The sequence below is a fragment of the Mustela nigripes genome, chromosome 7, assembly GCF_022355385.1.
Source record: "Mustela nigripes isolate SB6536 chromosome 7, MUSNIG.SB6536, whole genome shotgun sequence".
NCBI lineage: Eukaryota > Metazoa > Chordata > Mammalia > Carnivora > Mustelidae > Mustela > Mustela nigripes.
The window spans coordinates 36,164,175-36,179,900 of record NC_081563.1 but is presented as its reverse complement, the minus strand read 5'-3'; the positions used below and the strand labels follow the sequence as shown (position 1 = coordinate 36,179,900).

The 15,726-nt window shown below is 48.6% G+C and overlaps 1 protein-coding gene across 6 annotated transcripts in view; it reads right to left on the bottom strand.

The window, feature by feature from the left end:
* ACOXL (acyl-CoA oxidase like) overlaps window positions 1–15,726 on the bottom strand; it is a 347,875-nt gene that overhangs the window by 53,406 nt on the left and 278,743 nt on the right. For 5 of the 6 annotated variants that reach the window (XM_059405581.1, XM_059405577.1, XM_059405580.1 and 2 more), the window contains one exon: window positions 591–661. In XM_059405581.1, coding sequence (XP_059261564.1) covers window positions 591–661 — 71 coding nt within the window. Of the gene's footprint in view, window positions 1–590; window positions 662–13,567; window positions 15,662–15,726 lie in introns of those variants that run through there. The other variant, XM_059405583.1, reaches the window with a different exon arrangement.

Below are 15,726 nucleotides of genomic sequence, written 5' to 3'. Positions count from 1 at the left end.
CAAGCAACCAGCCAAGTTCTCCCACACTCTCGGCTCACCTCGATGTACAACCTAAATGTAGGTTAGATGGCACCTGTGCTCCTTTATTGCTCAAGGGCAAGGGATCTCTGACATCTTATCTCTGACATAAGATGCCCATTCCAGCCGTTCCTCGGAATGGTCTCATTTGTGTAGTGGTCCCCGCGGTGACGAAAATAAGGATGTGGCAGACACAGAACATATGAAATCCTTTGTCTTAATTAAAAAGTACAGTGAGAGTCGTGGAATTTGGCCAAGCCTCATAAATCTGCTCAAAGAATCAAGATTCTGTCAGATAAGCTTAAATAGAACCAGCGGAGTCCTCCGGAGAATTAAACAGAATCCCTGCTAGTAGTTGACACCCACTCTCCTGTCACTTTGCTGCAGTCTGTGGACGGCGGCTGTGCTCATTAACCAACAGCCCTCCTACCCGCCGATGACAAGTGTATCCCCGCGGAGCACGGGACTCAGGGATGATAAATTTACTCTTGCTTGTAAAAATGAAACTCTCCTTGGGGCAATGAAAGGGCTGCGAGCCTTTAAGGAAATCAGTACTTTGTCTGATAACCTACCTTCATGAACAAGGCCTGGTCCTCTCGGCCAGGACAGCTCCTCACCGCCAGGCAGAACTGTTCTAACGTAACTGGAAGGAAGAAACAGAAAAGGTGAATGACCTTTCTGCCCTTCTGCCCCCCCACCCCCGGCTCCTCTGGTATGGAGAGGAACAGGGTAGTTGTAACAGATAACAGATACAGGGGACCGCTACTACACATCTTTCCCTGGTGATGGGATAGCTAGAGCTCCTGCTGTCCCCGGAGGGGGTGACTTCTGCACCCCTGTGAGCTGGGATGATGACATCAGAGCACAGGGTCATGACCATCAACGGAACTCTATCCTAAACCTACGGGAGATCCTGGGTTCAGCCACCAATGACCATGAGGGTCCCCCAAAGACCATGCCATATCCTTGTTTCGTGTGATCTCCATTTAGAGAACCACCTGCCTTTGTAAATTTGGCTGTGGTGGATTTTCTGTCTCAGTCTTCTGTTGTGATTCCCATATGGATTTAAGGCCTCTCTTGGTGTGAACGTGATAATGGTCCTCAGTGTTGACTTAAGTAGATCCCCCAAACCCCCCCTACATATTTCAAGTCATGTTTCCCCGACCATTCTTTTCCAACAGAATGGCAGAGAGAAACTCAGGAAAGCTGGCAAGAAAAAAAAAATTACTTTTAACCATCCATTTAAATTGACCATGAAAACTCTAAGAATATTAATTTATACAATTTATAGGAATCACATTCCCCTTCTCTGTCACGGTGGCCTGACTCCCATCAAAAGCCCACTTGTGTGGGCACCCCCTTTTTATTTTGGTCAAACAAAACACCAAACCACACACTACCTTCCCTGTACACTGTTTTGACTATATTATTTCACTTTCAAAAATGCTCCCATGAGTCCCTGCCAGCCTCAGATTTAAATCTACTTCTTTTGACAGGTACTAAGGCTTTAACTTAGTCAACCATCTAGACAAGCCTATTATCTCTAGACTCAGAGCAGTGTTCACTCTCTACTTGTCATAACCTTTCACCACCGTCTGCTGGGCACAGTCCCACCACTTGCCTTGGAGCCAAGCAAGCCCATCCCTCCACTGGAAACTTGCAGGCCTGCCATACATTCAGAGCCCCTGACCACCTCTGGGGTCCAGCCCAACCTCCACAGAGCCACTGTGGAGCAGTGGGCAGAGCTACACCTAGCCTTGTGACCAAGGGACCGCCTCATTCCCCTGTTCTGACCCTAAGGATGTCTGGAGGTCATGTTTACAAATGCAGATGTTTTGAAGAGAATGATATCATCAAAAAAAATTTTTTTCATCAAGCATTGCCTGGGTAATTTTTTTGTGTTATGTTCAATGATATCTAATGACCTGACCTAAAGTTACCTAAACACAAATCTTTAGACGGTTGTGATCTATGACTAAATTACTCTATGCAGTTTTAACTGTTTTCAGTTGTATCTTGTGCTGATGATTTTTTTCCACATCTAAATGTTTGCTTTGATCCAGTCAAAACGTGCTCAGAACCAACAGAGAGATCAGTGTTGCCTGCCTACATATATATGTCCATCCAATCATCAGTGGGCTAAACAAATAGTAATTACACAGAATCTTAAATCATTTTAAACAATTAAAAATTTTAGGAGAGTTAAGAGTTTTTGAAATACAATACATTCCCCATAAAAGGAACTCAACAGAACTCAGCCTGAGCTAGGCTGAGTTCATGCAAATGCGGTTGCTCTCACTGATTCAAAACACACCCACCCACGGAAGACTCTGGAAGCAGCAACCCATCTCCCTGAACATTGTCATCAGCTCTGTTTTGGTGTGATAAAATATCAAACTCCATGGTCTGAGGAGGACTCAAGAATAGTCTACAGATTCAGATGCTAGGTTTTCTTTAGATGACCTTTTTTGAAGGTGGCTGTTTCATTTGGTAAAGGTTTATGCTGTGACTTGAAATCTTCCTGAGCACAGGTCATGGGAAACTCAACGCTTGCTACTTGCTGACTTAGGCGGGGTGGGGGGCGGGGGGGATTCTCGCTCCTGGATTCTCGCCCTCACCTCTCCTCCTCTGTGGTGACCCCAGAGCCATACCTCCAACTGGCTGTGGCTGGACTCCTCTGTGACACTTAGCTGTTCACTAGATGTGGACACCAGCCCGGGCAGCTGTTTCTTCGAACAGTCGACTTCCATGCCTAGCCCACTGTTCCCTGAATTTTCCCATTTTTGCGTTACTGTCATCCACCAGCCAGTAGGCCCAGATCTCTGATTCTTCCTTCCCGTCCTTGAGCCAGCTGACCCTTCTTGCACAATGCCTCCCGGATGCACCCCTTTCCCACAGCCTAGGTCCCACTTTGACACTGCATAATGCTTCTGCCTCGTTGCCCAACCTCGGGGCCCCGCCCTCCTCTCCTGGCCCTGGGCCCAGCTGCTGCCCCCACAGGGAAACTCGCACTACCAGAGCGCTGCACAGACCCACCCTCTGTTTCTCAGACCTTCTTCCCTTGGGAAGCCCCTTCGCTCTTCGCTCTCATTAACCCACGGCTGGGTTCTCAGCCATATGCTCCGCTCTGTCTTCTCCCCATCCGCTCAAACCCTGCCCTTCTCCGGGTCCCAGCCAGTCAAGGAGTCAGATGGACCTCACTCATGGTCTTGACCGCCACCTGTCCTTGGACTAGCCACATGCTCTCCCTGAGCCTCAGTTTCCTACAGTCACCTGTGGAGACCGGCGCCTGCCTCATGGAGATGGTGTGAGGACAAAAGGATGGGGGGGGGGAGGCCAAGGCACAGTGTCAGGCATGGCGCTGGCCTTCCAACTCTGCACCTTTGAGAAACTTTCTCTTGCCCCATCACACGGGTTTCTTCCTGGCTTCATACCTCCGTGGGACATATTATACGCTGACTTTTCTCTAAATCATTTTTTGGCTGATAGGCACACACCCTGCCTTGTCTGAGGAGTGAGCCTCAGCCTCGTGACTTTTCCTGAACTCTGGTCTATGCCTGTCATGTCCAACATGCCCCAAATCACCACCCAGTTTTGTGGAACTGGACTGAAAGGCCCCGTGGGAACACAGGGCCCCATAGACAGAGCTTCCCCGTAGCTGGCTGGCTCAGGTTTGTGAGGCCCGAGCCTCTCACTCCGTCTACACAAGCAACAAAAGCCAACCTTGACAACTGGGCACCAGCAGAAGCAGAGCACGTGGATTTCCCAGTTGTTTTTCCCATTGCCTTAGATGTCAGCATGACCTTTGCTCTCGTGCCAACAGTGGGCTTACCGCTCACCTCACCCCACTCTGATTTCTACCAAATCCCCAAAGAGGAGAGAGAGTCTAGACGCCACCAGCCCTTCTCCGCCAGGTCTGTGTGGCCATCGTGCCTCACCTGCCTAACTCACCGACAAGGTCTGCTGAGAAGCATCTTCACGGAGTTCACATTTCATCCCCCCTCCCGCTTCCTTCCCTGACTTTTAAATAAGAAAAAACAAAACAAACCCTCTAAAAATGAAAGCATCTGTGGTATCCACCTTCCTCTACCCCTGCTGCTGATTCAACGGGGGCTGACTGCCTGATGAGAAAGAGGCAGGCAGCAGAACACGGTTCCGAACAAGGTTCATGGCAGCGGCGCGAGGCTCCTTCCAAGACCCTGAGTGAACTGTTTTGGATTCGACAACGATTGTTTTAACTGCTCTGAAGTGTCCTGGGGCAGTTTATTTCATCTGGGGTGGGGAGGGGGAATGCAAAGGCTTTCACCTGTCTGAAGACAGTCAAGTTCCCTTGGTTCAACCCTGCACTCAGTGTGACAGAGAGATCGGCCTGACAATACTGAGAGAACAACAGATTCTGAGATAACAAGTCACTTGCGGGGGTGGGGGTGGGGCTAGAAAAAGTGACCCGATTGAAGTAAGAAAATGAAATAAGTAAGAAATTGAAGTAAGGAAATGAAGTACGAAAATGGTAGTTTGGAAGAAAAAAACTTACAGGCCAGTGTGAAATACTTTGTCTCCCCTTGTGAATATGGGCCGCCCTGGGCTCGTAGGTGAGGGGTCACACCCTCACCCCTGCAGCCATTTCTGAAAGGTAGAGAGGACTTTGCAACAGAGGAGATCCCAAAACAAGGAAATGGTGGTACCTAGAATATCTTTCATTATGACATGTTGATGCAAATAAGGGGGAAAGTAAGACAAACCGAATGCACAGTAGCATTGAACTTACGCTTCCCTTTGAATTCTGGCTGTAAGACTGAAGAACTCTTGCTTGCTAAGCTGGCAGGCACAAGTCACCTTAAGGATAACATAGGGGGCAGTATTGCTCAGAAATCCCGTCTTGGAATACTCTTTCAGCTTCTCTCTCAGTCCTCATGACAGGACCCTGGAGAACTGGGGTCCTGCCCCAGGTGGCAAACTTTAAAGAACCTTGCTCTGCCATCCCTCCGGCTGCAGCCTTCCCCATGGGGCAATGGAATAGTGCCCGCCTGGAGTCTGCACCCCCCTTCTCCAGGTACTCAGGATCCTAGGCTTATAGCTCGCATCCCTTCTCTGGGAATGTACTCCATCTGCTATGTGTGTACCCCCAGACTCATATGGTGGCCAAGGGACAGCTGTTGGCAAGGCTGGACACAGACCTCGTGTGTCTAGACTTGGGAAGATCCGCACAGTGTGGGACAGATCTGGGGGTGGGACTAGTCAGAGATCTGCAGGGGGGATGCTTCTCCCCACACTGCTCAGTTCACAAAACTTCCCACAGTCTGAAAATTGTAAATTGGAGCCTGGCCTTCTGGATGAATGCAGCTGCATTTGTTCAGGCCGGAGGACAGAGTATATTTTCTTCAACACTTTGTCAGCTTGTTTTATACACTTCCCCTGGGCCCCACACAGCGCAGGGCAGTCTTGTGCTAGAGAATGAAGACCTGAAACCAAAACGCAGCTTCACCCAAACCTCTTCAAAGCCAGTGCTTCCATCTATCTCTGGAAAGAGGACACAGGTCCTGGCTGCATCTCTCGTCTGGCAGGAGAAGGAGGCTTTCACAATGCAGACAAGGAAACCAGCCTCTTCTTAGGGGCTGTAGAAATATGGAGACTGACCTCCGCCCCGAAACAGACGGTTCCACCTGGAGGAGTGTGACAGCTGAGCACCGTGGCGGCTGGGCACAGTGCTCTGGGAGCAGTGTCCTCCCTTGCTGAGGCTTCCTTGGCACCAGGGGCGGGTCCCACATCTCCAGCTCAGGTCTGCCTCTCCCTGGGAGCCCTGAGGGTCAGGTTCACCGGGCACCCACCCCCGAGGGTCCTGGTCTGTGGCACAAGGTGGAACATGCTGGTGGCTGTCCCTCAGCCGTCTCCTCTCATATGAGAGTGACAGCCTGCTCTCACTCATTTTGTAGAACTCTCACTCCAGGCCTCTGCAGTCCCCCACCCACCTATTCATCACAACATAACAGGGAAATGTTGAAAGAAAGAACACACACACACACACACACAGAGGCTTCATCTTTGCAGAAAGAACTCTACCTTTGTTTTCAGAATCAACACGGAGGATGAGCAGGGGCTTTTAACTTCTTGGCAACTAGGGGTTGGGACAGATCTGGCCTCCTGCCCACTGAGATGCGGTGAAGAGGTGTGGAGCTCACCCGTGGGGGACTTCCATGCCTGGCAAGGTGCCATGGCACACTGCCTGGTCCCCTGGCCTGGCTCACAGGATCCATTCCACAGAGGGGGCAGAACGTGGCACATGCCCCAGACCCCTGCTCTGTGCCCACATTTGGGAGCACAACAGGAGCTCAAAGGCCCAAGCTCGTCTCTAGGCAGACAAGTTCTGCTCCTCTGTAACCGAGCCTCTGCCTGAGTACTGGGATCACAGCACCCCCAAAGGGATAACCTTTGGGATGAGGGGGGACCTCTGCTTCCCCAGGGCAGACACTCCTTTCAATCCCCGTCCACCACCCCTCACGGAAGGTCTTCGTCCTCTCGCTTGCTGGCCACACTCCCATGGTTTGTTCTCCATCCCCTGCTCACTCCCGCCCTGAGACTCTTTCCCCAGGGCACCCCAGCCAGGGAAGCTGCCCTCGAGGGAGCCTACACGTGACAGTCACTCTCCAGTTCAGTCCCTTCGTTGGGTTCCTCCTGTCTACCCAGCGAAGGCCAAGCAGTCACGCAGCGTTCGGCGTTCACCCCACAACCTCTTCAGCCCACTTTTACAATGTTCAGTTTTGTTTCCTGGCCTCTCCCCTGAACACTTCCCTTCTGGCAGAATAGGGGCCTTGCCATTCCTTGAACAAGGCCTTTACTTTGCCACCTTCACCTTTGTCCACACTGTGGCCTCCTCCCGGAATGCACTGCTACACTTTCAACATGGAGATCTTGTTCACACTGCAAGCCCAGTACTGAGGGAACTTCTGGAAGCCATCTCAGAGTCCCGTGATATCTGAAAGCTCCCTGTACCTCTCATGGGCCCGTCACTTTCCACACGGCAGGCCACATGTACTCGTATCTTATTCCTCCCCTACACTGAGAACGGTTATAGGTCATCCTAGCTCAAAGTCTTCCAAGTAGGAGGTCCCGAAAACTTTGTAAGCAAATAAACTGCGCCCACAGGCAACATGTCAGCTTGGCCAGGCCCGGCATGGGGAGAGTAGCAGATCCTCCCTACCATCTTAGGGATCCCTAGTCTGAGCCATGCGAGTGACATGTGGTAACTGGTTGCCAAGTGCTGGATGTGGACATTTCCTGCGGGGAGCAGGGGCAGGCTGTGGAGATGGGGGTGGGGGCAAACCTTGTCTGTGGTGTCTGGGCCTCGGGAAGAAAGGGGTTCCCCTTTCTCCATGGAGAGAGAGGTGCCCCTCTCTCCATGCCTGTGACATCACACACCCATCTGATCTTCCTTCTCGCTGCTTTCAAAGGAGAGCCAGCTGTGGCCTCTGGCCCAAGTCAGGCATACAGTCACAAGAGGGAGCAAGCACACTGGCCACTGACTTTCCAGATGGAGTCCATTCACCCTGGGGCAAATGTGGCCATTCAGTCAGCAAGAGATGAGGGCGCAGCTCTTTAGGATTCCCCTCTCTGGAACCTGCAGTCTCCCCATGTGTGGAGAAGCAGCCCGCCTTAGGGGGATGGGACACTCTTTTGTTTATTCAGGGAGGTCCCCAGCTCATTGTGGTCAGTGGGTGCTTTCTAAGGCGTACACCAGTGGTAGTAACTACCACCGTACCTTCTCCCTAGCAGAGAGCCTCCCCCAGGGAACTGCCCCACCCACCTGCAGACCCCTCATTTAAGGGCAACTCCGACAAGGACCCTCCCTCCCATGCCACACTGATCTTTGAAGAGACGAGGAGTTAACCAGTTTTGGAAAACCAAGAGCTGTGGACTCCAGATACAGCATTTACATCAGGAAGACAACGGACATGACAGCTGTGAGCCATTGCCTGGGGTGTGGCAACAACCCTGATGTTCCACTTTGAGGGGTTCGCCTCTCAGCATGACGCTATGCTCAGGACTTGGGTATTTCTATGTCCTCAGGCCTCTCTGCCATTCCCCATCATGGCGGCTGACTCACAGGCCCCAGGTTCCCCCTTGCTGCACATGTTTAGGCTGGATTTGGTCCTGTCCCCTCCCCCTTGGTACCAGAACCAGCCCAGCCCTCCCCATATCACCCTTAGCACTTCCTCCCGCTTCAGCCTCTACCTCCCATCACTCTTAAGGTCCTGTAGATCCCTGTAACGTATCCAGAGCGGCCTCCCCGGCCTCCCGGTCCTGCCTACACTGCTTCTCAGCTTGTAGCCTCATAGCAGTGTGCTGGACAGCCAGGCCAAACCTCCCGGGTCACAATTCATCTCCACATCACAGCTGCAAAATGCTTCCTACAGCCCCAATCTGGTCATGGCTTCCCCTGTTCCAGATCTTTCCCGGAGCCTTGCTGACTGTGGAGGTTGACAATGAAAGCTCCTAGACAAGGCCCGCAAAGGCCTCTGGGATCCTCTGTCTTGTTGCCTATGTGCATCCTGCCCTTCAGACACACCAAATTATGAGTTCTTTCCCAAGTCATCCAAGAATTTCACACCTCCCATTCTGCTCTTCCTTCTGCTTGTACGCCCTTTCCACCTTTGTTATAGAGGTAAATCTTACCCATCCTTGCTGGCTGCCTCGCTGGGCATTTAATGGGGAGCCATGTGAATACCATACTTAAGTCTCTCCCAAGTTTTCCCAGAGCTTCTGGTCTATGGAAACTGTCATCCAGCTCTGACTAACTCGCCTTGAGAACAAGGGCCATTCCTTACTGGATCTTTCATGCCCAGAACTTAACCCAGTACCCAGCCCATAGCAGGCCTTCAACATGTGCTTGCTGAATGAGGATGGGTGAATAAAGGAGTTAAGGAGACGTACTCTCCATCCATATTGTTTCTCGAGGACAACGGAGTAGATGCTGGTCTCTAGTGGAGCAGGACCAGATTTTAAACGCTTGTTCTCCATGGGGCAATCAGACTTTGAGACACGGAGCAATCCTCAGCTTCCACAGGACATCCCGCCATTTTGTCCCTTGGTCTGAGGCAATACCTTGATCCTATCCCTTAGGACTGACACAATCTTCAGGCTCCTTGCAAGAAGGACCAAAGCGAACGGAAGTCACGGGCTCACAGCTGTAAACGGTCCCGTGCAGCTGGGACGGGCGGCACCTCTGGTGCATAGATCAGAACCCAAGTGTCTCCTTCACCAACCGCTGATAAAAGCTTTTTGTGGCAATTTTCGGGAAAACTCAACCACCAGCCATGGTCCAGAATGGGTCTGCACAAAATTTAATTTGTCTTTAACTTCTCAGGAATGAAGCACTACCAAATGTGCATAAGACAAGGAACTCTAATGTTCAAGGTATCCAGAAACTACATTAAGTATTAAGAAACGGCTATTCCTAACACTATGAAAAGTCATTTTTTTCTGCCATGTTATATTTTTGTGACGAACTTACTTTCTGGTTCATGCACTTTGACCCTGGAGATCACAAGTTTGATGCCTCTCTACCACACGGGCTTTTTGCTATACTCTCAGACACACAATACTTTTACAGAAATCTGTGGGAACCTCTTTATTTTCCAGACTTCCAATTAAGAGAGAATTTCCAAGTGCTTTTTCAGTCGGGAAAAAAAATCACAATAAACAGCTTCCCCCATCTCTACTTACCCTGATGTTAAATAAACTTCCCCTGTCGAGTTTCTAATACCTGTTTTAATACAACAAATCAGGGGAAGGGGAATATACTGACAAAAACCTTTTTGTTACTTACCTTGTAGTCACTTTCCTATCTAAGCCTCGAGGCTACTTTAAGTGTATATTAAAAACTTGTTACTTCATTATATCTCAGAGGATCAAATTTGGCTTTTTTTTCCCTTTTCGGTTCTCACATTTCTGAGTAAAAGCCATCATTTTCAAGTTCATAAAGCATTATGTTTTCTCTGCAAATAAAATCCCATAACTCTCAAGCAAAGAGAGAGGTAAATTCATAAAGAGGAGACACAGCCCTATTTTTCCTCCTGCCATTTGGGATCTACGATAGGTTAAAAATGATGTTTTTATCTCTGGTGATTTATCAAACTCCAGATTTCATAAAAGATAAACAGATGCCCTAAAGAAAGGATACATCATCTTAATGTTTCATTGTGACACTTTTGGTATCTGAAGAGCATGTATATTAAAGATCTCCCCTCCAAAAACTCAATAGTTCCTATGATTTACACAGTTTATTTCTTATTTTTAAAACACACTGAAGTGAAAACATGCCAGAAGACACCTTAAAAAGAAAATGGTCACATTTGAAACATACAGATTATTTATAGACAAAAAAAAAAAAAAAAAACCAACCTGAGAGCTGAACGAAAATCTGGTTGGCAACAGACAGTTGCTTTTTCTATGTTTTTTCTGAGTTCATTTTGGTTTTTGTGTGGGTGGCTCATGTGCACTCAAAGGTTATTTGCTAAATGTTTTGTGAGATTAGAACATGTTGTCCTTTAAAATCTAAATTTAAATTTATGTTTGTTGCAAATATGTTTCACTTTAGAATATGGGATCATATTTTTAAAGTAGAAAAATCATACCTATAATTGCTATGATAAGACAAGAGTTCCTATGCTCCTGTTTTTAACTCACAGTTTAGAAGGTATTATTCTTAATCATAATTCCCAGTGGGAAAACTCACAGTACAGAGTTCAGCAGTAAAAAATTGTATCTTTTTTACTTTTGTGTTGTTTTCACCTGCCAGCTTGGGTACTGATTAATCTTACTTTGAAACTCCTTAGGTGCAGGAAGCTGTAAAGTCAGGGTGGACTGCAGATCAGATCTTTCTGAGTACAGATATAAGGTACACTTTTCAATCACACGATGGGGAAAAAAGATTAAAAAAAAGAAGAAGAAACACGTTTAAGCGGGGGGTGCTTCTTTTTTCTGCCTCTTTAGCAAAGCTGAGCAACTAGATCCGGATCCAAACAGCACTTATGGGCCCCACAAGGTGGGCAGAGGGCAGCAATAGGCTGGGATTTGAATCCTCCCTCTGCTGTGTGACACTGGGCAACTTACTCAATCTCTCTGTGCTTAGTTTCCTCAGGTGGAAATGGAATAGATGGTGGCCCCTCCCTCACGACCTTGGCAGGGGATTAATGAATGCTCCCTCTCCCACACTGTGCACAGGGCTTGATACACTGAGCCCTCCCTGGATGTTAGTGGTCCTCATGGTTATAGGGCCCTAGTGCTTCCTTGCATGATTTTTCATTTCATCCTCACAGAAAACCTGTAACGTGGAAAACAGAAGGCCCACTATTCGGAGACAAATGCGGTAAAAGCAGTGAAATGCAGTCAGGCCAATTTTAAGAGAGGGAAGTATGTGTCAAATAAACACACAAGGAAAAACCTCTGAAAGTTCAAGAAGGCTGTAACTTCCAGCCTCTGGTGTTTTATCTATAGGAAGGAAAACCCTTGGAGAGTTGGTGGTGGGAGGGTTTCCTTCAAAATCTGAGGCCTAGAAAGCTTTTCCGAGCGAAGCTTTGGGGTCAGCCAGCCCGAGGGCAAAGGTGGTTGGATGCCATCCTAGGCAGTTTGTTCCTCCTCTGAGCCAGTTTCTCCACGGGCTTTGTGAGCTTGTTGTGGAAACCGAAGGCGCGACATGGCTCCAGCCCAGGGGAAACCCTCCACAGTGACCGTTACAGTCGGCCGAGATACTGGGGCTCCAGGGATAAGTGACATTCTCTTAGCATCTGGGTCAAGTACTGCAGCTAAATTCTGTTCTCAGCCATCTCCTCCACAGAGCAGACACGATGCAGGAGTTAGACTTCACTTTTTGTCCTTGTCCCCTTCTTCCCCGCGCAACAGAATCCTTGGGTCATTTGTCACAAAACTCTTTCATAAGTTGTCACCTCCTTCAAAGAAGGGTGAGTTAGGAGCATCCTCTCAAGACAGCTTTCTTAGAGACACACTCCCCAGTGGGATGATGGGGGGGGGGGGTCTCGGGGGCCCAGACCTCAAGTGAAGCCAGTGTGACGGCATTTCTTGAGGGAACAGTACTTGGGGACTTTGGGTTGGGCTGACCTAATCTGCAGGTTTACCTATGCAGCCATGGGGAGAAGGCAAGGGTCCGGGGGAGAAACCCCGGGCTTATGAGGGCGGGAGCAACCTTCCCGATGCTGGAGAAGAGCTCTTCTGCAGACTCACAGAAGCCCGGGAGCCACGCTCCGTCTCACCCACTTTCCCAAAAGGCGAAAGGCTAGGAATGCCATATAATGTCAGGCGATCTGCGCTGTAGAGCATTCTCTTCTTGTGTCCACTTGATCATGAAGCAATACCACACGCTCTGCCAAGGGTTCAAATTCAGCCACATTTCTTCTCCTTTTCTTTTTGTAAGAGCCCCCAGCTGCATCAGCCCAGAGTATGCTATGCTCCTCCTTAAAACTGTCTCCCTTTCATTGGACACCTCCCTCAGCAGGAGCGTCCACTCGCATCTCTGGCCCGCGGAGCAAACTTGCACAAGCTCAGGGAAGGCGAGTTCTCACTTCCTTTTCTCTGGTTTGTTCCCACCTCCTGGCATCCCAGACGGCCCCTCTCTGCTGCCCCAGACTTCCGGCTTTAGGGACCCAGCTACTCCAGCAGAGGACTGGAATAGTCACATGGGCTTTCCCAGGTGTCTCGTGCTCTGAAATGGAGACCTTCAACTCCCCACGGCACCTTCTGCTCTCAGAAATGAATGGGTCTGAGGTTTAGTCATGTGACCGGGACAGAGGGAACAAAGCTGGAGATGGTCTTTTTCTTCCCCCTTGGGGCCTCCAAGATGCTGCTGCAAATCGTGTCTGCCCATTCTTGGCTTTCTAGGTCCCCTCACCTGCTTCTACCACCCACATGGTTAACGGGTGCTAGACCAAGAGGAAGGTCAGCGTCAGGGGCGGCGGTACCCAAAGCTCCTCCCTCCCACCCCACGCCACCGGTCGGGGCAGGCTGGGACTACTTCTAAATATTGTCCCACCCAGCAGAGGGTCCCCACGGGAAAGGAAGGCACACAGGTTGTCCCAGCCCACACAATACCTGTGGTGCCCGCCCGCCCTCCATCTCCGGCAACAACAGCCAAACACAGTGAAGAAATCTGTATTCAAATAAGGTGTGTTAACTTTCAAGTTCAGTTCCGCTCCAGAGGGCAGGCTCACTCTTCAAGTGCGGAGGATTAGGGTCTTGGGGGCACTTCTGCAGTGGAGTGTAAGGGGTGGGGGGCGATGAGGACCTAAATCCACACGGGACTCCTGGATGAAGTTACAATATTTTATTTTTCTGAGTTCGAGTAACGAAATGCACATTCACTGAGGGGGTTAGTATATTCCCCCAGTTCCCTGGAAGATGAATGTCAAAGCTAAAACGAAATCGAGGTAAATGTAGTTTGTGTAAAGAATAGCCCCATAAAATGGGGGCGAAAAATGCTGATCCCATGAAGGATACTGGAGCAAGCACTCACAGAGAAAATACAGAAAGAATGCTGTGATAACACATATGACCACATTTTTATTAACAAAGAAAATCTTGTTTGGAAACACATCGTCCCTGAGAGGAGTCTGAAATGAATCCTCTGACAGGCAGAAAGCCACACTACTTATATATTCTAATCATAATTACAATGTGCTCTTAATGCGAACGTTCTAAATTATTAGTCACTTGATGAAGAACCGGAGAAGGGACTTCTGCAGCATAATGACAGCACCTTACAGCTCAGAGGAGGGAAAAACCAAGAGACAGTTCTTCATGGAGCTGGAGAATAGTGGATGTGACTTATTTAATAAAAGTGCTTAGTTTCTTTTTTGTTTAGGAATCGGTACACCCTGAGGGGTTCAGACCGCACTGTGCTTTGGAGCTGCTCTTTCTAGGGCAAGATAAAAACGTGTATCACAGAAAAATAACAATTTATCATTGTAATGGTTACAGCCCACTTCAGAAACCACTAGAGACTGCTTAACATTTTTATTTCAAACACAGGTTTTCCCGAGTCTTCAGGTGACAACGGATACTGATGCCAGAAGGTCCCCCCCCCCAATTTGTTCCTAATACAAATGGCTAGATTCTGAGTTCATTTTCATGTGGGGTGACGTTCAGGTCTGTGCTTTCACGGACTGATCCTTCCCTTTCCTCCTTTGTGCTCTTCCTTTGAAAGTCTCCAAAGGCAACATCTGGGCCGGGTCACTGAAGACAGATGGGCTCCTTCTACTTCTTCTCCCAACCCCTGGGGACCTCTGGCAGTGGCGCAGCATGCTATTTAAATGTCATGACATGCTGACAGAACTGTCCCTGCGCAGTATGTGCTCGGCACGGTCCTACCACAAGAACTCGTTCCTTATCTGTTCAGACCTCCTCATCACGGATGACTTTCTCTATCTCAAAACATTCCTGGGAGTTCTAGAGGCTGTCATTGAACTAATTCTTCTTATTTTTGTTTCTGTTACTTTCTACAGCCAAACTGTCTTCCTCTAACCCTGATAGGGGCCAATTTCCTGAAAATAATCACTTTTGCTACTGTGGCTATTAGCTAATAAAAGGTAGGGAGTCCATTCAGATTTCTTTTATGCTGAGGCAATATTAAATCTGTGATGTTGCCTGTACATGTTAAGACTTCCTGCACTGGAACCTAACTTGCTTAAATTGTCCTCTTATTCTTACGCTTAAGAAACAAGGATCTGGGCACCTGGGTGGCTCAGTGGGTTAAAGCCTCTGCCTCCGGCTCAGGTCATGATCCCAGGGTCCTGGGATCAAGCCCTGCATTGGGTTCTCTGCTCAGCCGGGAGCCTGCTTCTTCCTCTCTCTCTGCCTGCCTCTCTGCCTACTTCTGATTTCTCTGTCAAATAGATAAATAAAATCTTAAAAAAAAAAAAAAAGAAAAAGAAAAGAAACAAGGATCTCAATGTTCCACTTTGGTAATGGGAACTAAGGATTTTGTAGAGTAGGAATTAACAGTAATAAAACAGTAATTAACAGTAATAAAATTTTTTTATTGAACCCTAACTATGGATCAGATGCTAAGATAAGGGCTTTTGAGTATATTCTCAATAGCCCCATGAGGTAAGTATCACATTATCTCCATTTTATAAATGAAGATGAGACGAAAGCTAAGAGAGGTTGATTAATTCACCCACCATTGCATAGCAGTTAGAGGTAAATAAAGTCTCCGCATTCAGTTAACCAGACTCTGGAGCCCGAGTTCTCAACCCTCACACTAAACTTAATTCTGCTCTCGACAGATAGGATGAGTGGTTCAAGGCACAGTGGTCAGTGTTTCCAAGGCAAAGGCTTGAGTTCAGGGATTCTTTGATGCCCGCCTTCAAATTTCAAATCACATCTCCTAATGTTTAGAAATGTTTCACTTGGAGTCCACTTGCTGCTGCCTGTATCCTGGGAAGGGTGATATCTGTGGTCAGCACACGGAAAAGCACGGGGAGGAGCCCAGGCAGTGGGGCCACAGGCAGCCCAGAGAGCGGAGCCATACATGTCTACACGGAGTGCAGAAGGAGGCCTGGGACATAACTGCCTTCAGTAAAGGTGCCTCCTGTGCTGCTTTATATGCCAGGTAAGTTTTAGCTGATCGACGAATCTGAAAAAACACCCCACCAACAGAAGAAAGGAGGTTTGCATAAATTTTTCAGGGGCTGAGTTGGT